Raw genomic sequence first — 25,170 nt, forward strand, 5'->3', positions numbered from 1 at the left:
TCATTTAATAACAAGTAAATATAGTACTAAATAAAATGTCAACACAGAGATAGGTTTCCCATGTGTGACCTTATCACAAATTCTAACATTTGCCTGACATTCGTAGCAAAATTAAAAGAGACCATTCGAATGATATACCAAATATTTGTAAAAGTGATTTTATAAAGTACAAATATGATTAATCTAACACTGTCAACCCGTTTTCAATATTGAAATTGATTATTGCAGTGAAATATCATGTTCTTTTCAGAAATATACATAAAAGTAACTACCATGAAATGTATTATGTAAGAAGTATGTAGTGATGTATCATCCCAGTGGTCAGACCAGATAACCTTAATCTAGTTGTATAGACATAATGGACTTTGCAATTTTATACACACTTCCAAAATAAACTCACCTTAAAATGTAACGTAAATCTTGGCAGATTTGTTTTGGACTGATCCATATTGTCACTGATAACAGATGTATACATGCTTGGATGTTCTTTGGATTTCTTGATGTGTTTAAAATATTTTTCTCTGCAGAGACTGAAAAAAAAATCAAAATATATACAATATACCCACAAATGGCAGAATTTCACTGATGCACCACTATCAATACACCCCAAAACTCAAACGGGTTTTAAAGTTAGAGAAAAAAAATGTATTTAAAAAAAATAAATACGCACATGGATGCACGACTAAGTTGCGCTAATTCTATGACCATGACTTCCTTATACCCAACACACCTTCTAGAAGTGGTGATTAATCATGCCAGGTTTCATTACCCAACATCAAGGTGTAGTGATGTTAGGAAGCGTAAACTATCTTTATACCTATGCATGGGGGTGACTAAACTAAAGAGCCTGTGTCGCTCACCTAGGTCTATGTGCATCTTCAACAATGGACATTCTCCAACATTGTAGACTAAAATAGAATTTATGACAATAATCTCTTTTTTGTTGATATTGTATTGCTGATCATTTTTCTGTTGATAGTTTCTCTCCATCTTCTTTAGTTTTTGCCCAAAACACAAAAAAGGGTAAAAAAAAACAGTAATTTAAGGGCAATCACTCATATAAAGTGTCTACTAAAGATTTCAGCAAAATTTAACTTGTTTGTAGATCTTGTCTTGCTAATCATTTTTGCTTTTTAAAGTGTATCTATCTTTTATAGTTTTCAAGATAATAGGCAAAAACACTAAAAATTGGTAAATATCGCCATTTAAGACCAATAACTCCAATAAAGAGTCAACTGACGGTTTTGATGTAAATGGACAGAAGGTAGATCACAACATTCTGAACATTTCTGCCCTGTCAGATTTATCTCTATTAATAGCAGTTTTCAAGATAATAGACAAAACTTGCATTTTACCCCTATGTTCTATTTTTAGCCCTGTCAGCCATTTTGGTTGGCAGGCATGGTCATTGACCACCTTTTTTATACTAAATACCCCAATGATGATTGTGGCCAAGTTTGGTTAAATTTGGCCCAGTACTTTCAGAGGAGAACATTTTAATGAAAAACGACGGACGACAAGTGATGAGAAAAGCTCACTTTGCCCTTTGGGTCAGGTGAGCTAAAAATGGGGATGTATCTGCATTAAACATGAAAAATACAAGAAATTCATATTCAAGTGTGGAAAGAATTCTTACTATTGAAGAAGCATATGTGCTCTAGATCATCTCTTGTCCTTCAGCACCCCAAATCAATCTTTGTCAGTTTTTCGCTGATGGTCTCTTTAAAGATTACACACTCGTTACATTTGCTGAGCTTTTGATACTACAAATAAAAAATTCGTAAGAGGTTCTGCGGAACCCTGTGTCTCGCCTGCTATTGCTGCTGTCAGTGTAAAAGTGTAATGTTGACTTAAAAAGTGAGTCCATTTATCAGTAAAATACAGAATTTAAAAAAAAAAATCAAACTTTTTCTTTAGATGCTTTTTTCATGGTCTTGAAGATTAGCTTCTGTCCAAGTTACATAACAATCTATGAAGGTTTACAAATTTATCATGTCAAAAAAGTTGAATCCCAAACTGTCTGTAAATGTTAACTGTAAAAAACTAAGTCCATCTATCAGAAAAATACTGAAAATGAAAAAATTAATTTTTAAAAGTTTGCTTCGGACATTATCTCTTAATCATAAAAAAGCTTCTGCCAAAGTTTCATAAAATTCTATGAAGGTTTGATAAAGTAATCAGTCAGGGGTACTACTTAAACAAGTGATTTCAGAATCACTCCCTCGAGTGATTTTGGCTGTGAAATATTAAAAATTTTCACACAGACTTTTTAAAATCACTGAAACAAGTAATTTTAGAAGTTAAAATGTAATCACTTTAATAAGTGTTTATATCATTATCTTGATATTTTTCCCACAAGCTTGATTTTTTTATTGGTAAAAAGACAACAATTCCATTGAAAAAACAACTATGTATATGCAGAAATTGTCTTTTGCTTGATAAGCCTGACACTTTTACAGTTTTTTTAAAATATGCAAAAACTGGAATAGTTTGTAGATCAGGTCATAACCTTGAAGTAGATCATTCTAACTCTAAAGAAAACCAATCAGGTTACCTAATATTGTTGATCTTTGTCTGATAGTAAGAGTAGTTAATGAATTTTTGATTACAGAAAAATTCCCAAGGGTACTTTTAAAAGCTTTAGCGCACTAACTTACTGCCCAAGCGCACTGGTGAAATTAATATACAAAGAAAAAGGGATAATTGGTTTATGTAGGAAAATTATAGAAAAGATTGTGAAAATATGGAAAATCAATGAAATTAGCATTTGAAGATCAAAGAAAACACTAAAATCACTTAAATAGGTGATAACTGAATTTATCAAATCACTGAAATAAGTGATGATGAAATCACTTGTTTAAGTAGCACCCCTGACTGGTAATTGATGTGTAACAAACTTTAACCCCAGTCTGTATCTATTTGTTAAATGTAAAAATAACTAAGTCTATTTATCAGTAAAATACACAAGTCCATTATCAGTAAAATACAGAAAAATGAAAATAAATATTTTCAAAATTTTGCTCTGGATACTGTATTTTGGTCATTAACAAACTTCTGTCCCAATTTCCTAAAATTCCATGAAGGTTTGACAAAGTTATTGATGACTGAAAAACTTTAACCTCAGACTAAATCTGAATGTTAACTGTAAAAAAAACTAAGTCCATTTATCAGTAAAATACGGAAAAATGAAAATAAATATTTTCAAAATTTTGCCCTGGATACTGTCTTTTGGTCATAAACAAGCTTCTGTCCAAATTTCCTAATATTCCATGAAGGTTTGACAAAATTATTGATGACTGAAAAAGTTTAACCTCAGACTAAATCTGAATGTTAACTGTAAAAAAAAAACTAAGTCCATTTATCAGTAAAATACGGAAAAATGAAAATAAATATTTTCAAAATTTTGCTCTGGATACTGTATTTTGGTCATAAACAAGCTTCTGTCCGAATTTCCTAAAATTCCATGAAGGTTTGACAAAGTTATTGATGTCTAAAAAAACTTTAACCACAGACTGAACCTAAATATTGACGCCGCCGACGAAGGAATCTAGGATCGCTATGTCTCGCTTTCGCGACATAAATGTCGCAGGCTCAACAAAAAGGACATCTATTTAATTCTATGTACAATTATTAATTTATGCATGAATGGACATTTTTTTTATATGACGGAAGTGTTAACTATCTGCCATAAAGCAGGAGGTATGATATAAATAGCCTTTATCAGGCCAATGAAATTTCAAAAAAAGTTAAGTTATTCAAGACTTTCAACATTAAGTTCATTTTTTTTTTATAAATAAAAAGGTTGAAATATAGTAATTATTCTAATTTTTGAAGGCCTAAGGTGACCTTTAGTTGCTTAAATCCACGTCATTTGGACTCTATAGGATAGTTGTCTCATTGGCAATCATACCACATTACTTATTTTATACTTGAGTGCAGAAAGGAAATTTTTTTTCATAAACATGTTGACATTAACATATTTGACCATTTAACACATAGTCTTTGGACAAAATTGATGTCTGTCATGACTTTACCCAAAAATATATTTTATACACATTAACATCTTTGTAAAAAAATTTTGATAGCATATGTTTTTAGGTAAAGCATTGGCATAATTACTGTTGAGATGTGTCAGACCTTGATGATTTCCTATTTTTCAGATATGATTTAGACATCTGCATATTTTGTTATCAGATTTTTACTGATTATACCTTGAAATGAATTTCAATGAATTTAAGAGCCATTATTGACCCTTCATCATGTTCATAAACCAACACCTTTGTTCTGAATATTATTCCATACAAACCTTTTGTCATAACAAACATTTTTCAATTTGTTTTAACTGTGGAAATTGAACACCGTTCAAGTAAATTGTTAAAAAAAAACCTCCAGACTGTACCTTAACTTTTACTTAAAAATGCAAAAAGACCAAAAGACAAACAACAGTATACAAAACACAACATAGAAAACTAAAGACTGAGCAACACGAACCCCATCAAAAACCGGGGGTGATCTCAGGTGCTCCGGAAGGGTAAGCAGATCCTGCTCCACATGTGGCACCCTTGGTATAAATTACATGAGTGTTTGACAAAAGTTATTTATGTCTAAAAAATGGAGCCACAGACTGAGCATACTAGGGGGAGGGTTCAGCCAGCTCGAATATGTTTAACCCTGCCACATTCTTTATGTGCCTGTCCCAAGTCAGGACCCTGTAAATCAATGGTTGTTGATTGCTGTCTGTCATATTTTGTTTTTGTTTATTGCTTTAGCATAAATTAGGCTGTTGGATTTCTTGTTTGAATTGATTCACATTCTGTGAGCTTTTATAGCTTACTATACAAAATGGGTTTTTCTTTGTTAAAGGCCTTACAGTGACATGTAGTTGTTTGCATCCTCGTCATGGATAGTTGTTTCATTGGCAATTATACCACATCTCCTTTTTAAATACAAATGTTGTATATATTAAAAATTAACCAGGCAAACTACAACAGAATGTTGAATCGCTACTTTTGATGTTGGGTTGCTGTCTTATGGATGTGTAGCCTATTAACTATTTTATTCATACTAATATGGTATTATACCTCCTTCTTTTTATGCCATACACAATCCTCCATGCATATTCACATACTCTCCTACCAGTCAGCACAAAAGTCAACTGTTTGTCTTCTAAACTGGCATCATTGCACCTGTGTACAAAAATAAAAATCACTTGGAAAAATGTAAATAGATCTCAAGAACACATGTTTTCATCTGATCTGAAAGAAATGAGTAAAATTTACAAAGGATATCCCTACATTATTTGTATGTATCATGAGACATATTATTTTTTAGAAAATAAACACCATAGTTTGTTCTTGTGTTGTGTCGTTGCATCATTGTCCCAGGTTAGGGGAGGGTTGGCGCCTTCAAACATGTTTAACCCCGCCACATTATGTATGTGCCTGTCCCAAGTCAGGAGCCTGTAATTCAGTGGTTGTCGTTTGTTGCTGTATATCATATTTGTTTTTCGTTTATTGTTTTGTACATAAATCAGGCCATTAGTTATCTCGTATGAATTGTTTTACATTTTTCATTTCGGGGTCTTTTATAGCTTACTATGCGGTATGGGTTTTGCTCATTGTTGAAGGCCGTACGGTGACCTATAGTTGTTAAATTCTACCTCATGTGGTCTCTGGTAGAGAGTTGTCTCATTGGCAATCATACCACATCTTTTTATTTTTCTACCAGAAGTCTGCTATCTTTGTTGCAGACAAAACAAAAAAATATCTAAATAAAACTTACTTTAAATTAAGTTCTATTAGACTTCTTAATAAGTTAAGGTAGCTATAAGCAGAAGGCAGCATGTACACTCAGTATATCAGTATGTGAAAGTACATGTACTTGCCAGTTATTGGTTTGGTGGTTTAATATGGTTTTCTCAACCAAATTATAGCATGTTATATAGCATTATGAAATTGTATAAATCCAAGTATTGTTGCATATCAAACAATCAAATAAATTCTATTCATATATATATATATTGAGTATACCTTATGTTTCACTCAATGAAATCTGACTGTTCCTCATGGGTCTTTTTATACAACATAGCTTGACAGGTCTGTATTGTCTGAATGTTACTGGTACTTAAACATTTTTTCTCACAAGGCTGTTTATAACATTGAAGTCAGTCTCCTTGTCTTTTAATACCTTTGATGCTTTTTCATGTTTCCTGGCTAAAATTAAAAAGAATAAAAGATAAAGTTGTTTGGAGAAATATCAGAGCCTTGCAATTCTAAAAAAATACTTGCCAGTCTATTCTATCTAAAAACCATGACCAAGGTTTGGGGAACAGACTTTTTTTAAATATCGCCTGGTCTTAAATGGAAAGACATGATTTGAAGTCTCATTGATACATATGCCAAATCTTTTATTCAGTGACAATATAACAAACTTTCCTTTTTTGAAAAAAAAGAAAACTTGAAAAATTATAAATTTACTCAGATAACTAATTTCAACATTAGTGAACAGTAGATAGTATTGACGTAAAGTCAGATAAGTCTTTTTCAACATAAGTGTATATGTTGGATAAATATAAATTTTTAATGGGTTTGGCGTAATCATGTGTCTCGCCTGCTATTGCTGCTGTTGATGTTAAAGTGTGAGGTTGCCAACAACCAAACTTGTCCATTTATCAGTTATATCTGAATTTTCTTTTGTAAATCTAATGTTTTTTTTCAGATGCTATTTCTTAATCATGGAGATACTTGTCTAAGTTTCGTAACATTCCATGAAGGATAAACATAGTTATTGATGTCATAAAAATTTAACCCAAGACTTTAAGTCCATTTGTAAATTTCTATTATTCAGTTTATCATGTTTATTAGGGAAAATGAAAAAATAATTTCAAAATATTGTTCTTGATACTGTCTTTTGATCATAAGAAGCATCTGTCAAAGTTTCGTAAAATCTTATAATGGTTATTGGTGTTTGAAAAACTTTAATCTTAGATTGTATATCAATGTTAGATGCAGAAAAAATATGTCCATTTATCAATAAAACACGGAAAATGAGAATAAATACTTTTCAAATTTTCCTCTGAATACTGTTAAGCTTCTGTCCAAGTTTCATGCCTTTAACATATTTTAATTAATTCTTTGTTCTCATCTATTTTGTGCTTTGCTTTTCTAACATCAATGTAGTCATCTTCTGTGTCACTGTCTACAAAACAACAATAATTATGTCATGCGAGTAAAATAAAATTATTCATGTTCACTCCTCTTATTCTACAGTAGGGGTCCGAAGAACTAGAAATTAATTTGGTGTGGCCTTTTAACATCTTGTTTCAAAAATATTTCTTCTTATATGTTACAAATGTGGACACAGACTTGTGCTGTCTGATGGCGAATTTTGATAATGACTTGTGCAGGGGTGGATTCTTGTGGGTGCCAGCAGGCGCATTTGCACTCCAAAATCTAAAATTCTGTTGTGTTGTCTGGTGGGCGAATGTGGACACTGTTTCACATTGAAATAGTAATACTGCAGACACATCAGGAAGTCACAAAACATTAACAATGAAGGACAACTCTCAGGAGAAACACTTGAAAATTACTATGACTGATGTGGTTCTACAAATATGTTGCATATTTGATTTTGTCATGCCTAGACTCCCAAGACCAAACTGAAATTTAAAAGATTTAAATAAAAATAAAATTTGATCGAAACTTTGAAATATGAATTTAATGCAAGATAAAAAGGGTCAATACTTCAGAATTTCAGTGAAAAAGTTTGATAATGATAATAAAAATGCAATGAATAAATTTAGCATCTGTTTAGCCTTGTGAGTTTCATCTAATTTACATTGTTAAAAATGTAATCATTTGTCATGGAACGCATTAGTTGGCTCTGCATTTGGTATTTGTTTTCATCATGCCTGGACTCCTAAGGCCAAACTTAAATTTAAAGGATTTAAGTAAAAATAAAAACTGATCAAATCTTTTTAAATTTTATTTTAATGCAAGATATAAAAAGCAATACTTTAATACATCAGAATATTAGAGAAAATTTTTGGTAATCATATATATGATACCAAAAGTGCAATAAACAGATTTAGCGTCTGTTTGGCCTTGGGAGTTTTGTCCCTTTTACACTGGTTAAAATGTTATTATATTCGATGGGACTCATCAGTTGTTTCCCTACAACCCATACATAGTAAGTGCACCCCCCTCTTTTTAACCTCTATAAAAATCTTTGAAGGAAAAAAGGCAATCATACCGCAATTCCTTATTTTTATATTAGTACTTTGTGGATCATGCATATAAAAGTTACTATTTCTTTCTGACCGATGGCTTTTTTCTCCTTTTTTTTTTGTAATGAAAAAATAATCTGATTCCCAACATCGAAGAAAAAAATATTTTGATAGGGGAGAAGGGAAAAAAAATTCTGTTTCATACTCAGAGTATTTGTCATTAAATTTTCAAAATGTTTAGTTCTTTAAAAAAATTCTCACTTTGTATGAAAAAAACCCAAATAAATTGATGCTTGCATGGTTTCATAATAAATTTTCAAAATGGAAAAAAAACCATATTAAACCCTTCCCCAAAGTAAAATGGTCCTTAATTTTGTTGTGTTGTATATATACATGTATTGGTATAATGATACATGTATATGATTGATCGATTGTTGTTTGCTTTATGTCCAGTGGAAAATACCTCATGCATGCTCAGGGAGAGAACAAATTAGCAATAAATACAATAGGAAGATTCTGTGCAAGGTAGGCCTACCAGGAAAGGAGGGGTGGATTTGGACTGCCACTGGAAATTAGCGATCAATGTTGGAAATGGGACAGAAATTTAGCCTTGCAACTGGCAACCTACAGAACCTCAAACAGTTGTTGCAATGATTCTTTAATATGTAGAGTTTGTTGCACTCTCTCTGCACGAAGCATCAGATTTAACATCCCCTTTCTGACCGCACGTTCCTGATATATGAATTCAAAAACCAAATATCACTTGTATTTACTAATAAAAATGTATTAATTTAAAAAGAGGGCAAATGAACCCAGGGTTAACAGACTCTGTGGGCGAATGGTTGTAGGGCAAAAATGTTATGTTTGGCGAACAATCCCCATTCCATGGTTATAGGTTATTTGTAATGTTTCTACTTATGCAACAATGTGGAATTAAATCTGCACAGAAAAATTATGGGATTATTTTCAAGGAAAAGAAATATTTACAAAATTGGTTTTGATTTTTGATGGAAGGTGGGAAAAGGGATAAACTTATAAGAATTGGTCAGTTGATGACAGAACTGTGAATCTGTGTGGTTAGCCTATATGTTGAAAAGGGGGGGGGGGGAGGGGGGGTATACTTGAAAGGGTAATCATAAATCGAATTTAGAAGATAAGGTCACAAACCAAAAACTGAGGACCGGATGTGATTACAGGGTACATGATTTACTTTGCGCCTGTCCAAAGTCAGGAGCCTGTAATTCAGTTATTACTATCAAATCTATCAACTCAAGACGACGATTACATAATAATGTTTTGCTTGCAAGGGATGTAATTTGTGACACTAGATTCTGATCTCAAATCGATCGATAACCAGCTTTCAGTCTATTTATAGAAATATATGTGTATATCACTTCAGAGTTGTAAGGAAAATATTTGCTCACCAAGACGTTAGTGTTCAAGTTGTTAAAATTAACTTGTGAATGGGTGACCCATTTTGGAATTGTGAATGGGTGACCCATTTTGGAATTATAGTCATTTCGTACCCTAATCATTTTGTTCCCTCAATTTCGTACCTTGTCAAAAACCATTTCGTACCCTAATCATTTTGTACCCTCAGTTTCGTACCTTGTCAAAAACCATTTCGTACCCTGACCATTTCATACCTTTTATTTATTTAATCAAAACTATTAAAGTTTCCATGTGCTTAATTAAACCAATCACATGTCTTAATTTAGTCTATATTTGGTACGAAATTAGCTACCAATTATTCCCAGCATGCATTGTCACTTCTAACCGCGAAGAGCCAATAAATATTTTTTTTGATATTAGAGTATGTAATAAAAATAAATTGTTTTTTTCTAATAGAATAGACCGCCTCGGTGGTGTAACGGTTAGCGTGCTCGCCTCGAGTGCGGGAGGTCGTAGGTTCGAAATGCGGCCGGGTCAAACCAAAGACTTGAAAATTGGTATTTGCTGAATCTCCGCTAAGCACGCAGCATTAAGGAGTAAGAGCAAAGACTGGTCGGCCCGGAATCAGAATAATGTGTCCGGGTAGGTTGACATGTCTTCCTGCGAACTGTTACCTTGTGAGCTAGCACGTAAAAAATCCGGCTCAGCGTGTCGGTCTAGTACAAAGCAGGGTTAGTATTCATTTCTCATTATCATGCTCTCGTCCTGAATATGCATCTGACCTGCCACTGGACGTTAAGCAACCATCCATCCATCCATCTAATAGAATAAAGCTGAAAAAGTGTATTTGTCACGAAAAAAAATAATATGTCCCACCCACTAAAGCATTCCCCCACTTCAGATAATGATTGTCAACTATATTTATTGACAAATTGGCACCAAAGTAACAACATTTGTTGAGGACATCATAGGAAGGATCTCTACTAAGTTTGGTCAAATAATGACAAATTCTGATTAGTAATTCTCAAACAGAAGACAACAAGAGTGCACATGCTGAAATGTCTCGCCTGCTTTATATGATTTATTCTATGTTGTAAGTCCTAAAGATAAAGTTTTACAACAAGTATAACATAAACTTAACATTATCAATGATCCATTAAAATAAGGTAAAGGTTAAGGTCAGATAAACCAAGCTAAACAGACATGTACACCTTACAATCATTACATGTATACACCAAATATAGTTAACCTATTGCTTATAGTATACAAGAAACATACCAAACCAAAACTTAATATTAATCAATGAACCATGAAAATGAGGTCAAGGTCAGATGAACCCTGCCAGACAAACACGTACATCTTGCAATCATCCCATATATCACTTATAGTTGGCCTTATTGCTAAATTATAGTAACTGAGAAACAGACATAACCAGGAAAACTTAACATTGACCAATGAACCATGAAAATGAGGTCAAGGTCAGATGAACTCTGCCAGACAGACATGAACACCTTATAATCATTCCATACACCAACTATAGTTGACCTATTACTTATAGCATTAGAAAAAAAAGACCAAAACACAAAATTTTAGCATTGACCAATGAACCTTGAAAATGAGGTCAAGGTCAGATAAAACCTGCAAGACTGACATGTACACCTTACAATCATTCCATACACCAAATATTGTTGACCTAATGCTTACCGCATCTAAGAAACGGACCTTAATCATCATGATCATGTAACTTTAACCTTGATCACTGATCCATAAAATGAGGTTGAGGTCAGGTTAACCCTGTCTGACAGACATGTAGACCTTGTCAGGAACCTATATACCAAATATAGTTATCATTTTACTCATAATCATGATAATACATTTGTAAGTAAGAAATTCATGTAACAAAAAAACTACTTTTTTTTCAAGCAGTCGCTAAACCATGAAAATCAGTTCAAGGACAATGGACATATGACCGACGGAATATTTGTAATATAAGGCATCTATATACAAAGTATGAAGCCTCCAGGTCTACTAACCTCCGAAATATAAAAGCCTAATACAAATAGTTTACGCCGCTGCCACTGCTACTGGATTGTAATCCCAATGTCTCGCATACCGAGACTATTTGTTGCAGGCGAGACAAAAATGTCATTCCCAATAGGATTTCAGGGTAACATGGTAAACTTTGACCTCGGTTGGTGGCTATATGTATTTACAATCTTCAAACAACTACTAAAGTAACAACACTTATTAACTTGATTAAGACATCTCAATGGGAACATATCTACCAAATTTCAGTTCAATCCAGCATGGGTTCTCAAGAAGATCTTAGAAAATCGGCCAATAAGAAAATTCAATTAGCATGATTAGTCCTGGCAGCCATGCTTTTTGACGAAACAGCACCAAAGTCACACAAATTGGAAGGGACCTCATGGGGATAATCTCTACCAAGTTTGGTCAAATTCTGTTAATTAGTTCTCTAACAAGAAGGAGTCGAAAACCCTAAAGGCCTGCATGGGGATAACACTAGAAATTGTGTATACAATATTACATGGATAGAAGACACAATGATCTGTACACAAATGGGCAAGACTACAATAGCAACAAGGCAAAAACAGCAACTTCCATAATCACCATGATATACCTATTTGACTGTCCGCCGTCTGGTCTGATCTGTATTCCAATCCACCATGTCCATCGATATCTTTCTTCCTTTTCCTCAACCTACGATATAATAAGTATCATGCTAAAATCCAAATTCTAATACATGTACGACATTCTTCAAAGTTAACACTTTGTCTTTTTATGAACAAAACAGCATTTAATATGTAATATAACCAGAAATACTGTGAGCAAAGCTCACTAAATGATACCCCCTGCTCCCCCCTATGTGATGTTTTGCTATGGGAAACCCCAAAATTCATTTGAATTAAAATTTAAAATAGAAGGTGCACAATCATGGTGGATAACCTACGTCATGTTTTCGAAGTGTTTGCAAAATCTGATTTCTGTTCCAAATGAAATGTGGGTCCAAGTGAGCTACTTTTGCCTGATTGCTGACTTACTACCCCAGATACATCTGCATACATATGAGGTTCTATGTGTACATTCCTTGGAGGAAGTTCACCAAGCTATCCGTGAACATGAGTTGTCAAAATCAACTAAATACATGTATATCACAGTTAAAAAAGAGAAGATGTATGGAAAGGAGGACTTTGGTAATTATAGCTTTTATTAGGGTATTTATATATAGAAGTGTTATCATTTATCAGCAAAAAGTTCCGGTTTTGGCAACTAAACCAGAAAAAAGACAAGATAGTACAGCGATTCATGTTGCCATACAAAAGCAGTGATAAGGTATCAATTTGATGACAGAAAAATAGACGCAATCAAGATTTCATTCCAAATCCATATAAAAAAAAAACATCTTCTGAAAGTGTTACTGCATCTGGAAAATTTGAGATAATGACACTTTTCCTGTTTTATAAAAAAAACTAATTGCTCTTTTTTAGAACAAGAGAAAAGATGAAATATTTATTTATTACTTCTATGTAAATCAGATGTAATCGTCTCATATCTTCGGGTCTGACGACCCTCAGATATGAGAAGCTTACATCTAATACATACATGTAACAAAAAATGACCGGTCTAAAAAGAGAAAGTAGATACCATAGGGCAATGAAAAAAACAGACAACACCATAGTGAATAAGAAAAGCAACAGAAATACAGACAACTTAATAAAACACTTCACAGAAAATTAAGATTGAGCAGCATAAACCCTTTTATAAAAAAAAGTAGGGGTGGACAGGTACTCTGGGAGTGTAAGCAGTTCCTGCGGCACTAGTGGCACCTGTTGTGTTGCTTATGTATTCACATTTCTAATTTGGATATATTTCAGCAATGAATGTTATTTTACCTACAGTCATTGCAATAGAAACCAAACAATATTGGTAGGTTTAAAAGATATAGATATATATTTACACCAAGATGTCGTTAAATGAAATTGGATATCCTGCATTTATCATGCTTTTCTATAACATATGGTCAAATCGCTGAAAGACCCCCCTCCTAAATTATGGAAAACTATCATTCTGCATTCACAATAATATCTTGGTGTAAATTAGATTCACCCAATCGGGCTTACGCGCTCATAGGTGTATCTTATACATATATATAAAATTCTAACCATATAATTGAACAGATATATATCATGTTCACATATTTTTTACTTGTTAAATTGATTGATTGTTGGTTGCTTAATGTCCAGTGGCAAATATTTCATGCATGTTCAGGACGAGAACAAATTAATTAACAATAAATATAATAGGTAGGTCCTGTAATAGAGGCCGTCCGGGATGAAGGTCAGGGAAATTTAGACTGCCCAGGGGTGTGGAAATTTTTGTTGTGAGCACTTGTCCCTGGGCAAGTTAAACTGTAAATTTTACTTGTCCAGAAAAAAAGTTAATTGCCCTGAATTTCCCTATAAATATTGAAGTATTTTACTATGAGCATGTATGATTCTTACTAGAAAAATAGAATGATGTGGTATGATTGCATGCAATGAGACAACTCTCTACAGTCAGAGCTCAGACATAAATAAGTCTAAATCTGCTTTTGACTCGTAGAGGTCTATATTTGTAGGTTTCAAGATTTGTCTCCCTTTAATTTAAGACAAATTATGACTTCAATAAGTCAATTAGTGTTAAGCAAGAAATATTTGACCTGAATTAAAAAGTTGCAAATATTGATTCCTACAAGTCGATAAGTTACCAAAATTGGTCAACTTCAAGACCCAAGCATATTTATAAAAAGGTCATGCATCTACATGAAATTATGACAACATTGAAAGACAATGCTTTGTCTTCTAAAGAAAAATATGCATGAGAGCCTAAAAAAACGGAGATAATGTTTATTTACTTTACAATTCAACCATCTATAACCACACAAAATGAGGAAATAATCTTATGTTAAGTAAAAATGTTCAATTACATGATTATATACAGATAGCTCAGGTCCTTGTGAACTCTCAGACAGGTTTATGATGTCATAGGTGGTGCACTTTGGCCACCAATTAAAATTAAGTCTTTTCATAAACATAAATAGACCTAAACAAGTCTGTCATTTTCTGACTTAAATCAGTCTGAAAATGAAAACACATTTTTATAATAAATACATTTTTTGACTTCTGTAAGTCAAAAACAAAAAACGACTTGTTTATGTCTGAGCTCTGACTGCTCTACCAGAGACCACATTACGTAGAATTTAACAACTATAGGTCACCGTAAAACTGTTTTGTATTACAATATAAATGATGTTTGTGATATTGTTTGTGAATAAATAAAAGGTGGTATGGGGTTAACATCAATCATATAGAAACCCAAAAGCAAAACAACCAAAAGACATCTAGAGGGCAATGTTTTGTCCATTTCCCCAGACACCTGTTTAATTTTACTGTTTTCTTTCATCAGACAAGCTTGGTGTTTTGCAGAACATTGATTTTGGTGTCCCTTCTATCTATTAATTTGCCAACAAATAAGTAAGACTTTTGATCAGCAAGATGTAGGCATTTCCTACAAATTGTGCAAAAATTTAATTTATTTTCAGAAGTTTCTCACTGAAGAGCCACGAGGTCTGGAATTCTCGCTTCTGTTTTTGTTTTTTTTTTCATATTCCTCGTCTTTCTCCACCTGTGTTTTCCGTTTTTTACTCGACTCGTCATTATTATTTTCATTCTTTTTGTCTTGATCACCAGGTCTTGGTGTTTTTATCAGGTATTTATCCATCTCGCTAAGACCCATGCAATCATGAAAAATTAAAATAACACTTCTGTGAGATGGCAAATAAAACCTAATCGACGATCCAGGGTCAATGGACAAAGATATCGCAATGTTTATGAGACCCGGGTTCGCATACTTAGGCCATAAAAAAGAATATGTTTGTTTGCCCTAACCCTACCTACCCAGAAAATAGCTGCCTACTCAAAATCTTTTATTGTCCTGATGTGAAAAAGTTTTTTTTAATCAGATAGGCATGAAGACTAACAAACATGACAAACATCTGACACTTCAATTTCTCTTTGCAGAAAAAAAAAAGAAAATGCCTACCTACCTACCCACTGTCTCTACCTTTGGGTAGGGTTTGGGCAAACCAAAATATTTTTAAATGTGGCCTTATTTTTATTAATTTTGGTTATCGATCTATTTCCGTTTTTTTTTTTATACTTGTCATCATGAACATTGATGTTTTGATTTAAATATATGTTTTTCACGTGTTGATCATTGGTTTCTTTTACATAAAATAATACATCTTAATAAATTATGAAAATAATTCTATATTTTTGATTAAATGAATTTTGTCAACTGTAATTTTTTACTTGTCCACGGGCAACCCAGACAAAAACAAGAGTGCACACATTGAAATGTCTCGCCTTCTTTACTAACCATTGATTTTATGTTGATAGTCCTAAATATAAAGCTTTAGTACAAGTAACACATAAACTTAACATGATCCAAAAAAATGAGGTCAAGGTCAGATAAACCAAACGAGAAATACATGTACACCTTACAATCATTCAATAAACCAAACATAGTTGACCTATTGCTTATAGTTTCTAAGAAACAGTCTTAACCAAGAAAACTTAACATTGACCAATGAACCATGAAAATGAGGTCAAGGTCAGATGAACCATGCCAGGCAGACATGTACACCTAACAATCAATTTATGCATTAAATATAGTGGACCTATTGCTTATAGTATCTAAGAAACAAACTTAACCATGAAAACTTAACATTGACCAATGAACCATGAAAATGAGGTCAAGGTCAGATGATACCTGCCAGACAGACATATAATCCTTACAATCCTTCCATACAACAAATATAGTTGATATATTGCTTATAGTTGAAGAAAAACAGACCAAAACACAAAAGCTTAACACTGAGAAATGAACCGTGAAAATGAGGTCAAGGTCAAATAAAACCTGCGAGACTGACATGTACATCATAAAATATTTCCATACACCAAATATAGTTGACCTATTGCATATAGTATTAGAAAAAAAGACCAAAACTCAAAAACTTAACTTTGACCACTGAACCATGAAAATGAGGTCAAGGTCAGATGACACCTACTAGTTGGACATGTACACCTTACAATTATTCCATATACCAAATATAGTAGACCTACTGCTTATAGTATCTGATATATGGACTTGAACACGAAAACTTAACTTGTTCACTGATCCATGAAATGAGGTCGAGGTCAAATGGAAATTGTCTGACGGGCATGAGGACCTTGCAAGGTACGCACATACTAAATATAGTTATCCTATTACTCATAATAAGAAAGAAATTAACATTACAAAAAATGTTGACTTTTTTTTCAAGTAGTCACTGAACCATGAAAATGAGGTCAAGGACAATTGACATATGACAGACAGTAACTTCGTAACATAAGGCATCTATATACAAAGTATGAAGCATCCAGGTCTTCTAGCTTCTAAAATATAAAGCATTTAAGAAGTTAGCTAACGTCGCCGCCGCTGCTGGATCACTATCCCTATGTCGAGGCTCGACAAAAATTACTTGTCCGGTTGTTCAAATGGACGAGTCGGGCGAGTCGGGCATAGCATTTCCACACCCCTGCTGCCACTGGAAAATGAGGGTATATTGGATAGGGACAGAAATTTTGCCTTGCAACAGGCCACCTACGGACCCCTCAGAGAGTTGTTAAAAGGGTTCTTAACGTGCAGAGAGCGTGGCACTCTCTCCACGAGGCATCAGATTTAACGTCCCCTTCTGACCGGACGTGGCTGCATACTTGATACATCCCGCACAGCCAAATGGACGCCCCACTTTGGGAAGGGTTTTACTGCCGGTCGGAAGAAGACCTGTAGTGACCATATTTCTATTCCCCATGCAGTCACCCTTGGGGCATTATTTGTTTAATTACACTGCATATCAATATGGATGATTAAGTTAAATATTTGATTTTATACCATAATTCTTTCACTAACTGTATTTAATAAAACACACAAATGATCAGGCATTGTGTGAAGGGTAAAAAGGCAAATACCATGGCAAAGAGGGTAAAAAAGACATATCCTTGTGCATATACCCAGGAAGTGATGGCAAACTAAAACATTATTATGACGACCTTGACACTTCATTGAATCAGCGTGCTAAAACCTATTATACGATCCCCACCTCACTGATTTTAATTTCTTGAAATGACTAAAATAAATGTAATTTGCATACAGTGGGGACTATCAGTGGGTTACAAATAAAACATTTTATAATTTTATTACTTTCCTATGGTCCATGTATGTTTATTTTAAGGCAACAACCATTTTCTTATCTGGGGGGGCCTGGGATTTTCATTGTGTTCATAATTTTTTTTTCAGAACCTTCCTGCGATAAAATTTTTTTTTTCTTATGAAAAGGAAAGCAAAATTTTTTTTTCCTATCATGTTTTTCACAAAACCATAAAAAAAATTTCAGCTACAGTGCAAAATCTAAATTTTTTTTCGGTCAGCTAGGCCATCAAAATATTTTTTTCAAAAAAATCCCAGCCCCCCCCCCCCCCCCCCCCCCCCCCCAGATAAGAAAATGGTTGTTGCCTAAGCAAAATACAGGATGGACATTGTATTCGTTGACCAGATTTGAAAGCCATTTTTTATACTTCTCTGAATGTTAAACAAGTTCAATCTGGAGGCAAATTATGAAATAGTAATTTCAATATGGAAAAGTTTTTAAGGCTAAATAATTTAAAAAAACAAAAGAAACTAAATAAAAAAGCAAAACCAGAAACTGAATATAAAAAAGCCTTTGGTGCAGAACTTTTCCACACAGTGTAATATTCATGTTTTTATAAAATAAAAAAGTGACAATTATAGTAGAAGAGGCTGCTCAAAATCCAGCATTTGTACTAAGATTTATCCATAATCATTGAGGTAAGGAAGTCTAGATCTGGTTATGACATAAAAATAACTTTTGACTTGTCAGCTGTGGTAAAAATCTATTTGATACCCCTCTCCCAAGTTAATCAAAAGATAAGTTGACTGCTCCCTTATATAACTGAGACTACTATATGTTAATAGTAATTTAAATTGTCAAGTTACCAGTTATGGATAAAACTAATGTACATAAGTACATACATTTAGTAAGTGGACTTGGAATAATATCTTTTAATAATTATGTATGAAAAAGACGGTGAGTCCCAAAAGTAAGTCACTCTCCAAGCTGGCAAGTGGAATTTCAATTTGGTGAGTTGAAATGAAAAGCTGCTCGTCAATTTGGCGAGTAAGAAAAACAAAAGGTTTCACACACTGCATTTCATTTGTACAATCAATTCCAAGTAACTTCAATATAACATTTATTGAACCATACCATGATGTTTTATTCAGTTGGTGAAGTGTTTTAAATTGTTCATATGCCTCTTTCAATAGAGGAAAATTACTTCCTAAATTCTCTAATCGATACCAATACAATAGCATCGCTTTAATTATATTAAAATAAATTGGAAATCTAACGCAACATTTGTTGTTTTTTTGTGCACACCAAGTATAAATTTGTTAAATTTAATGTGAAGTTTCTCACCGGGTAAACCTGAATATAATTTTTCAAGAGATACATCTTCCTTCTTACATTTAGAGGAAAGAGAATTAAACATTCCCCATACTTCACTACCATATAATAAAATAGGTTTCACAGTGTGATCAAAAGCATGAATACTTGTTTTGATGTTAGGATTTAGAGATAAAAAATCTTTCCGCAATTGATAATAAGCTTTTAAGGATACTTGTACAGTTCACTTTGAGCATAACTAAATGAGCCAGATGAGCTTAAATATAAACCCAGGTACTTGTATTTTGAAACACATTCCAGGTTTATATTCTGGTATGTGTATTTACCTGTGACCCAACTTTGCAAGCCTACCAATGGGTCTCAACAAGTGAGAGAATCCACACCTGGAGGCGGGCTTCAGCTGGCCCCTAAACAATAATGTACAATAGTTCAGCGAATTTTTTTTTCGTTATATTTATAAAATAATATTCTCAAAGTGAAAACAAAATTAGTAAAAGAACTGTATACAATGTAAGACAATATAGTCGTATATTATAACGTGCATGAAAGAGTTATTTATGGTCTTTTCTGAGCCCTGCATCGAACAAGGGTTGGTCTTTGTTACTTGAATTGGACAGAAAATTTCTACAAACATAAAACAATGCATGCATAATCGGATCCTGTTCCTTATATTTAAGCCTTGTAATGTATGCAGCATTCTCAGCGATGGATTTCGTAAGACATTCCCGCTGCTTACTTCTGGAAACCTTGTTTACAACTACATGTACATTTTTTATCATTGTAATCATCCATCGTGGACTTTGAATGAAAAAAACTTTTCTCAAACATAGATCAAACACTGGTCATACTCCGTGATCAGACAAATCCTTTTTACTATTAAAATGGAAATAGAAGGCTATAACTGCAAACTGCTCATCAAATGAGGTCCATGCATTCTTGAAATAAAAGAGCCACAGTGACTGACCACATATTTTCATTAAATCGCTTTCATACTTCTAGAGTTGAGAATGGGAAATTATGTAAGGGTAGCAAATTCATTCATATTTCAAGCCAATCCTGAACAAAAATTTCTGCTATTTATATAGCTATACAAATTTGGGAAAAAATAGCAAGCCCTGTTTGAAAGTTACCAGCCGTGCATCCTCGGGCAGGCTGGTAAATTTACCAACTCTGGTAGAGGGCATACTCCCCTCCCCTCTTTTGATCTGAAACAGTATCATTTTTTGCATAAAATGTCATAAAATCGTCCAAATTTGCTTTGCATCACTCCACTCGGCGTGAAAATCTACCAATTTTATAGGCAATTCATGGAATTACGCCCCTTTGAAAAAAGCTGAATCCATCATCCGCCCCTGTCTGGGACTGTAGTTATGGTCGATCGGCAGCTCATGCTAAATTTTAGAGGCATTGCCCTTCCTAAATAATAAAAAACATGAATGGTAATGAAAAGTAAAACGTGATAAAATGTTGAAAAAAACAAGTACCTTGCTCCTCCAGATGCCGCCATCTTGTTCCGATTTTACAGCATGCGCACTGGTGATATTGTGTTATAGCACGACCACAAAAATGGCGTTTAATAATATCGATGTACACACATAGTTCACACTTCCTCATAATAGACGGCGAGTGAGACTTGCTTATTTTTTCTTTTTATTTTATGTTTGATTGAAAATTAAAGCAATTTAGCGATAATTATACAATTTACATCTGAGGACGTCCTTAGTTGTGAGTGAAGTCCTCACTTACTGGTGTGTATACTTACACATGTCCTCATTGACATACGTGTACCAGAACACACACACACACACACACACACACACACACACACACACACACACACACACACACACATATATATATCAATCAATTATGTTTCAGAAGGGGGAAAGACCGTTGACAATTGATTTTTTAAAGCAATTGATTTATATTTGTTTTATACCATTTATCTGTATTATTGGCGCAAATGAAATGTTTGGTTTATTTTGGCGCAATTGAAATATGGTCTGTGGCGCAAATGAATGATTTTTTGTCTCAAATGAAATGCCAATTGGCGTAAAGCAAAGCACCACCCTTTGCATCTGTATTTTCAGTTGAAAGGTGTTACTCCTTAACCTACTGCAAGTATGACAATCTGATTTAAATCAGAATTTTCATTTTTGCTCCGTTAGATATGTTTCTCGCTTGTGTAAATAAAGGCAACAGTAATATGCCTCTGTTCAAAAGTCATAAATTGATTGAGAGAAAACAAATCTGGGTTACAAGCTAAAACCGAGGAAACACATCAACTATAAGAGAAAAAACGACAACATACAAAGAAACGAACTATTTGATAACACCTGCTATATTCTGCTGACTTGAAAGGACATTTTAAGAATAAATGGTGAGTTGAACCTGGTTTTATGGCTAGCCAATCCTCCCGTTTATCTAACAACGTTAAAAAAAATATCGCCAAAATGACAAAACTACGTTACAGGAATACAGTACAAACAAACGCAAGAATACTCAGTACAGAGAAACGAATAAATAAATAATATAATAGTATATTACAACACGTAAACCACAGAATAACAACGGATATATTCTTTTAATGACAGCACAGGACACCACAAACAATGACGTATATATAATCTTGAAATGCATACAATTATATGGAACAAGATCCAGAAATCACAATTATTTTCACAATACACAAAAACGATAAGACATAACACAATATTCAACTGAACCCACAAAAGAGACATCATAACTAAATGCATGAATGTTGGATGTATAAATACCGAGGCACGTCGTATAGCAATGCAAATATACACTCGGCAACACAGTTATATTCGTGAATAGGTCATGTTCGGTACTATCATACAGACGACATAGATGTTAAACCAGAATTTAAGACGTGGTAATAATGTCTATACTTACATTTATTCAAATAGAAAACTATTGAAAAAACACTTTTTCTCACAACCATAGGTATTTATCAGAATTATAGCCTAAAAGAAATTCCTGCATTTGCTCTAACTTTTCTTTTATAGTACAATTTATACCCCCATCCCTGTTTTAATTTTTTAAAGAATTTGAAAGCAAGACTTAAATTAATGTAAGCTTACCCTATGTGCATCTCTTCTGACATGAAATGCCTAGAACCTGTATGAAACTATTCTGATAACAAATTAAAATACTTTCAGAATACTATAAATGTAAAATTTAGTAGTAATTTATTACAACATTCAAGATTATAAAGTATCCAACCCTGCCTCTGTCTCTCAAGTCCACATCTTACTGTATGCCTATTTATTTTTAAAAGCTCAAATGTTCTGTAAAGAATTCTTGTCACAATAATAATATCTCTTACTATATATCTACAAACATAATTTGGCTAATATACGACAAGAACTTTTTAAACAAAGCCATATTTGCAAAAACTGTATGTTTGAAGTTACCAGTCTGTTATATGAATTCACTAAAAGTTTTATAGAACTGACTGTTGGAATCTGTTTTTTGCATAAATTTAAAGCACAGCTATTTTTTTCTATACAGAAGACCTTTATAATAATAAAATCTTAGATTATACAGCTAAATTATCTGTTTTATGACCCAGTGGTTAGGGATTTTTCTCTGTTTTTTTTACCCCTGGGGACTCAAATTTGCTAAATAATTCTGCTGTTTCTCTGAATATGGAATATTTAGAACATTTTTAGGATAGAATACACTATTGTTAGTTTTATTGAGGTATTTTTGTATCTAGCTTGTATTTTGTTATGCCGCAGTCACAAGAAACCATATTAAGGTGTTACGGCTTACTTTTGGGTTTTCGACAGGACGAAAACACCCCAGCAACAATATTCATAAGAATCTATGTGTTTCAATGGCTGCGAATAGTAAATATAAGCACTGCTTAACAATTTTAATCACAAATGAGCATATATTATGAATTTACTTAGCATACAGGGCCTTAGGCAAACTATGCATATTTTAAACTGTGAGTTTATGCTGCGTCATCATAGTAAAGGCAAAGGTTTTCTCAATCTTCATGAAATATTTATTTAACTTTATATTTGAGTTAATTTTATTAAAACTCTGATGATAAACCAGATTTGAAGAAATTCTACATGTTCTCTTTTTTCACCCAATATAGGTTGCATTTCTGTAACTATCGACAGTGCAATTTCCCATAGGTACTCCTTTTATGGCTAAAACTGTACCACTTTTACTATGAAGTTTTGAAAAAAAATTATTCTAGAATGGAAAGTTCATATGCACCATTATTTTTTTCAAAGGTCAAAATATAGGGCTGCGCGGCATATTTTCAACGTTTTTATGCCTCGAACTTCTAAGAGTTTAAACTTGCACTAAATTTCTGTACTACCCCTACCTTGACTTTAGGTTTTCCACAAATTTCAATTTGACCGCTATACATATGTTTATTTACTGCTAGCATTCCAAAGTTATGTCTCTACGAGATGAAACAGAGAGATCATATCTGGGAACCAGATCGTAAACAAAATTAATTATCTATGAATAGTATAATTATAAAAGCGGCGTGGTATGTGAAACAGATGTATTTACAAAGTGCAACCTATAGTCAGTTTTAGACACAGACACATCGTATAGATCAATCAATCGTGATGGTGTCTATAAAATTTACGGAGTGTCATTTTTAATCTTTCTTGCTCATAACTCAGTTGGAGCAGTTTCTGCGTTAGGATTACACTCCTGTATATACGTAAAGTGAGAACATGCACGAGCATAACGTACCAATTGAATTGAGATATGTAAACATCATATGATGGAGCAGAGTGTATGTTACTGCTGAGAAATAGGAAATTGATTATTGGGAAGTTGAATTCATCCCGTTTGTCATAGATTTTGGTGTGCAGTCGTCCATCTGTGTCAATATTGAGGAAAAGATCAAGGTGTGAGTCTTTCTAGTATCATTAGTATCTTTAATTTCAAGTTCACTGGATTATATGAGATGCAAGTACTGACTAAAATATCGGTTATTCAGTAATAGAACATCATCAAAATATCTGAAAGTAAAATGAAAGAATTTCGCAAAGTGCTTTTTCTTTTTCTTTTTGTCTTTTAGAAGGTTCTGAAAGAACTCTGCCTCATACGAGTACAAAAACAAATCGACCAGAAGGGATGCACAATTAGTACCCATTGGAATACCGACTGTCTGTTGCAAAATCAGTCCTTTATTCTTATGAGGCTGACTTCATACAGGAAATTCTTAAGAAGAAAGAAAAGAAGTTAGCAATATCCTTCAACTTTACTTTCCGCTATATAGATGATGTTCTCTCATTAAATAAATAATCTGCATCATATCTTGACTTTCATCTAGAAATTGACAATGAGGGTCGGTTGAAAACAAAACTTTACGACAAAAGAGATGAATTCAGCTTCCCAATTGTGGACTTTTCATTTCTATGTAGCATTATTCCAACAGCGCCTGCAAACGGAGAATATATCTCCCAATCGATACAATATTCCCGGGCTTGTAATTCCTATCATGATTTCCTTGATAGAGGGTTGCTGCTCACAAGGAAGCTATTAAACCAAAAGTTCCAAATGGTGAAGTTGAAATCATCCCTTCGTAAATTTTACGGAAGCCATCACGAGTTGGTAGACCGTTATGGAATATCCGTTTCACAGATGATATAGGATATGTTCTTTATGTCGTAACTACAATCCCGTTCCCTTATCACGAATGTGACCTACCGAATTAGACTATTTACCCGGTTTGTAATAACATGAGTAACACGTCGGGTGCCATATGTGGAGCAGGATCTGCTTACCCTTCCGGAGCACCTGAGATCACCCCAAGTTTTTGGTGGGGTTCGTGTTGCTTAGGTTTTAGTTTTCTATGTTGTGTCTTGTGTACTATTATTTGTCTGTTTGTCTTTTTCTTTTTTAGCCATGGCGTTGTCAGTTTATTTTCAATCTAAGAGTTTGAATGTCCCTCTGGTATCTTTCG

The 25,170-nt window shown here is 33.5% G+C and overlaps 1 protein-coding gene and 1 long non-coding RNA gene across 3 annotated transcripts in view; both read right to left on the bottom strand.

The window, feature by feature from the left end:
- Window positions 1-2,058, bottom strand: part of LOC127704130 (uncharacterized) — a 100,949-nt gene extending 98,891 nt beyond the window's left edge. Inside the window, exons 1-2 of one of the 2 annotated variants that reach the window (XR_007983153.1) lie at window positions 1,637-2,057; window positions 401-530 (exon numbers count right to left, since the gene is read on the bottom strand). Coding sequence is in view for 1 of the 2 variants with exons in the window: in XM_052208024.1 (XP_052063984.1) it covers window positions 401-530; window positions 1,637-1,650 (144 nt within the window). In the remaining variant the exon portion in view is untranslated. Of the gene's footprint in view, window positions 1-400; window positions 531-1,636 lie in introns of both variants that reach the window. The other variant, XM_052208024.1, reaches the window with a different exon arrangement.
- A 5,071-nt stretch (window positions 2,059-7,129) lies between these two features.
- Window positions 7,130-20,722, bottom strand: LOC127704131 (uncharacterized). Its single transcript, XR_007983154.1, has 3 exons — window positions 20,684-20,722; window positions 12,258-12,337; window positions 7,130-7,197 (listed from the first exon to the last, which is right to left on the bottom strand). It is a non-coding gene; the product is annotated as an uncharacterized LOC127704131 (long non-coding RNA).
- Between the last annotated feature and the right edge of the window lie 4,448 nt (window positions 20,723-25,170).

Source organism: Mytilus californianus, unplaced genomic scaffold (assembly GCF_021869535.1).
Source record: "Mytilus californianus isolate M0D057914Y unplaced genomic scaffold, xbMytCali1.0.p SCAF_58, whole genome shotgun sequence".
In the NCBI taxonomy this organism is placed as follows: Eukaryota; Metazoa; Mollusca; class Bivalvia; order Mytilida; family Mytilidae; genus Mytilus; species Mytilus californianus.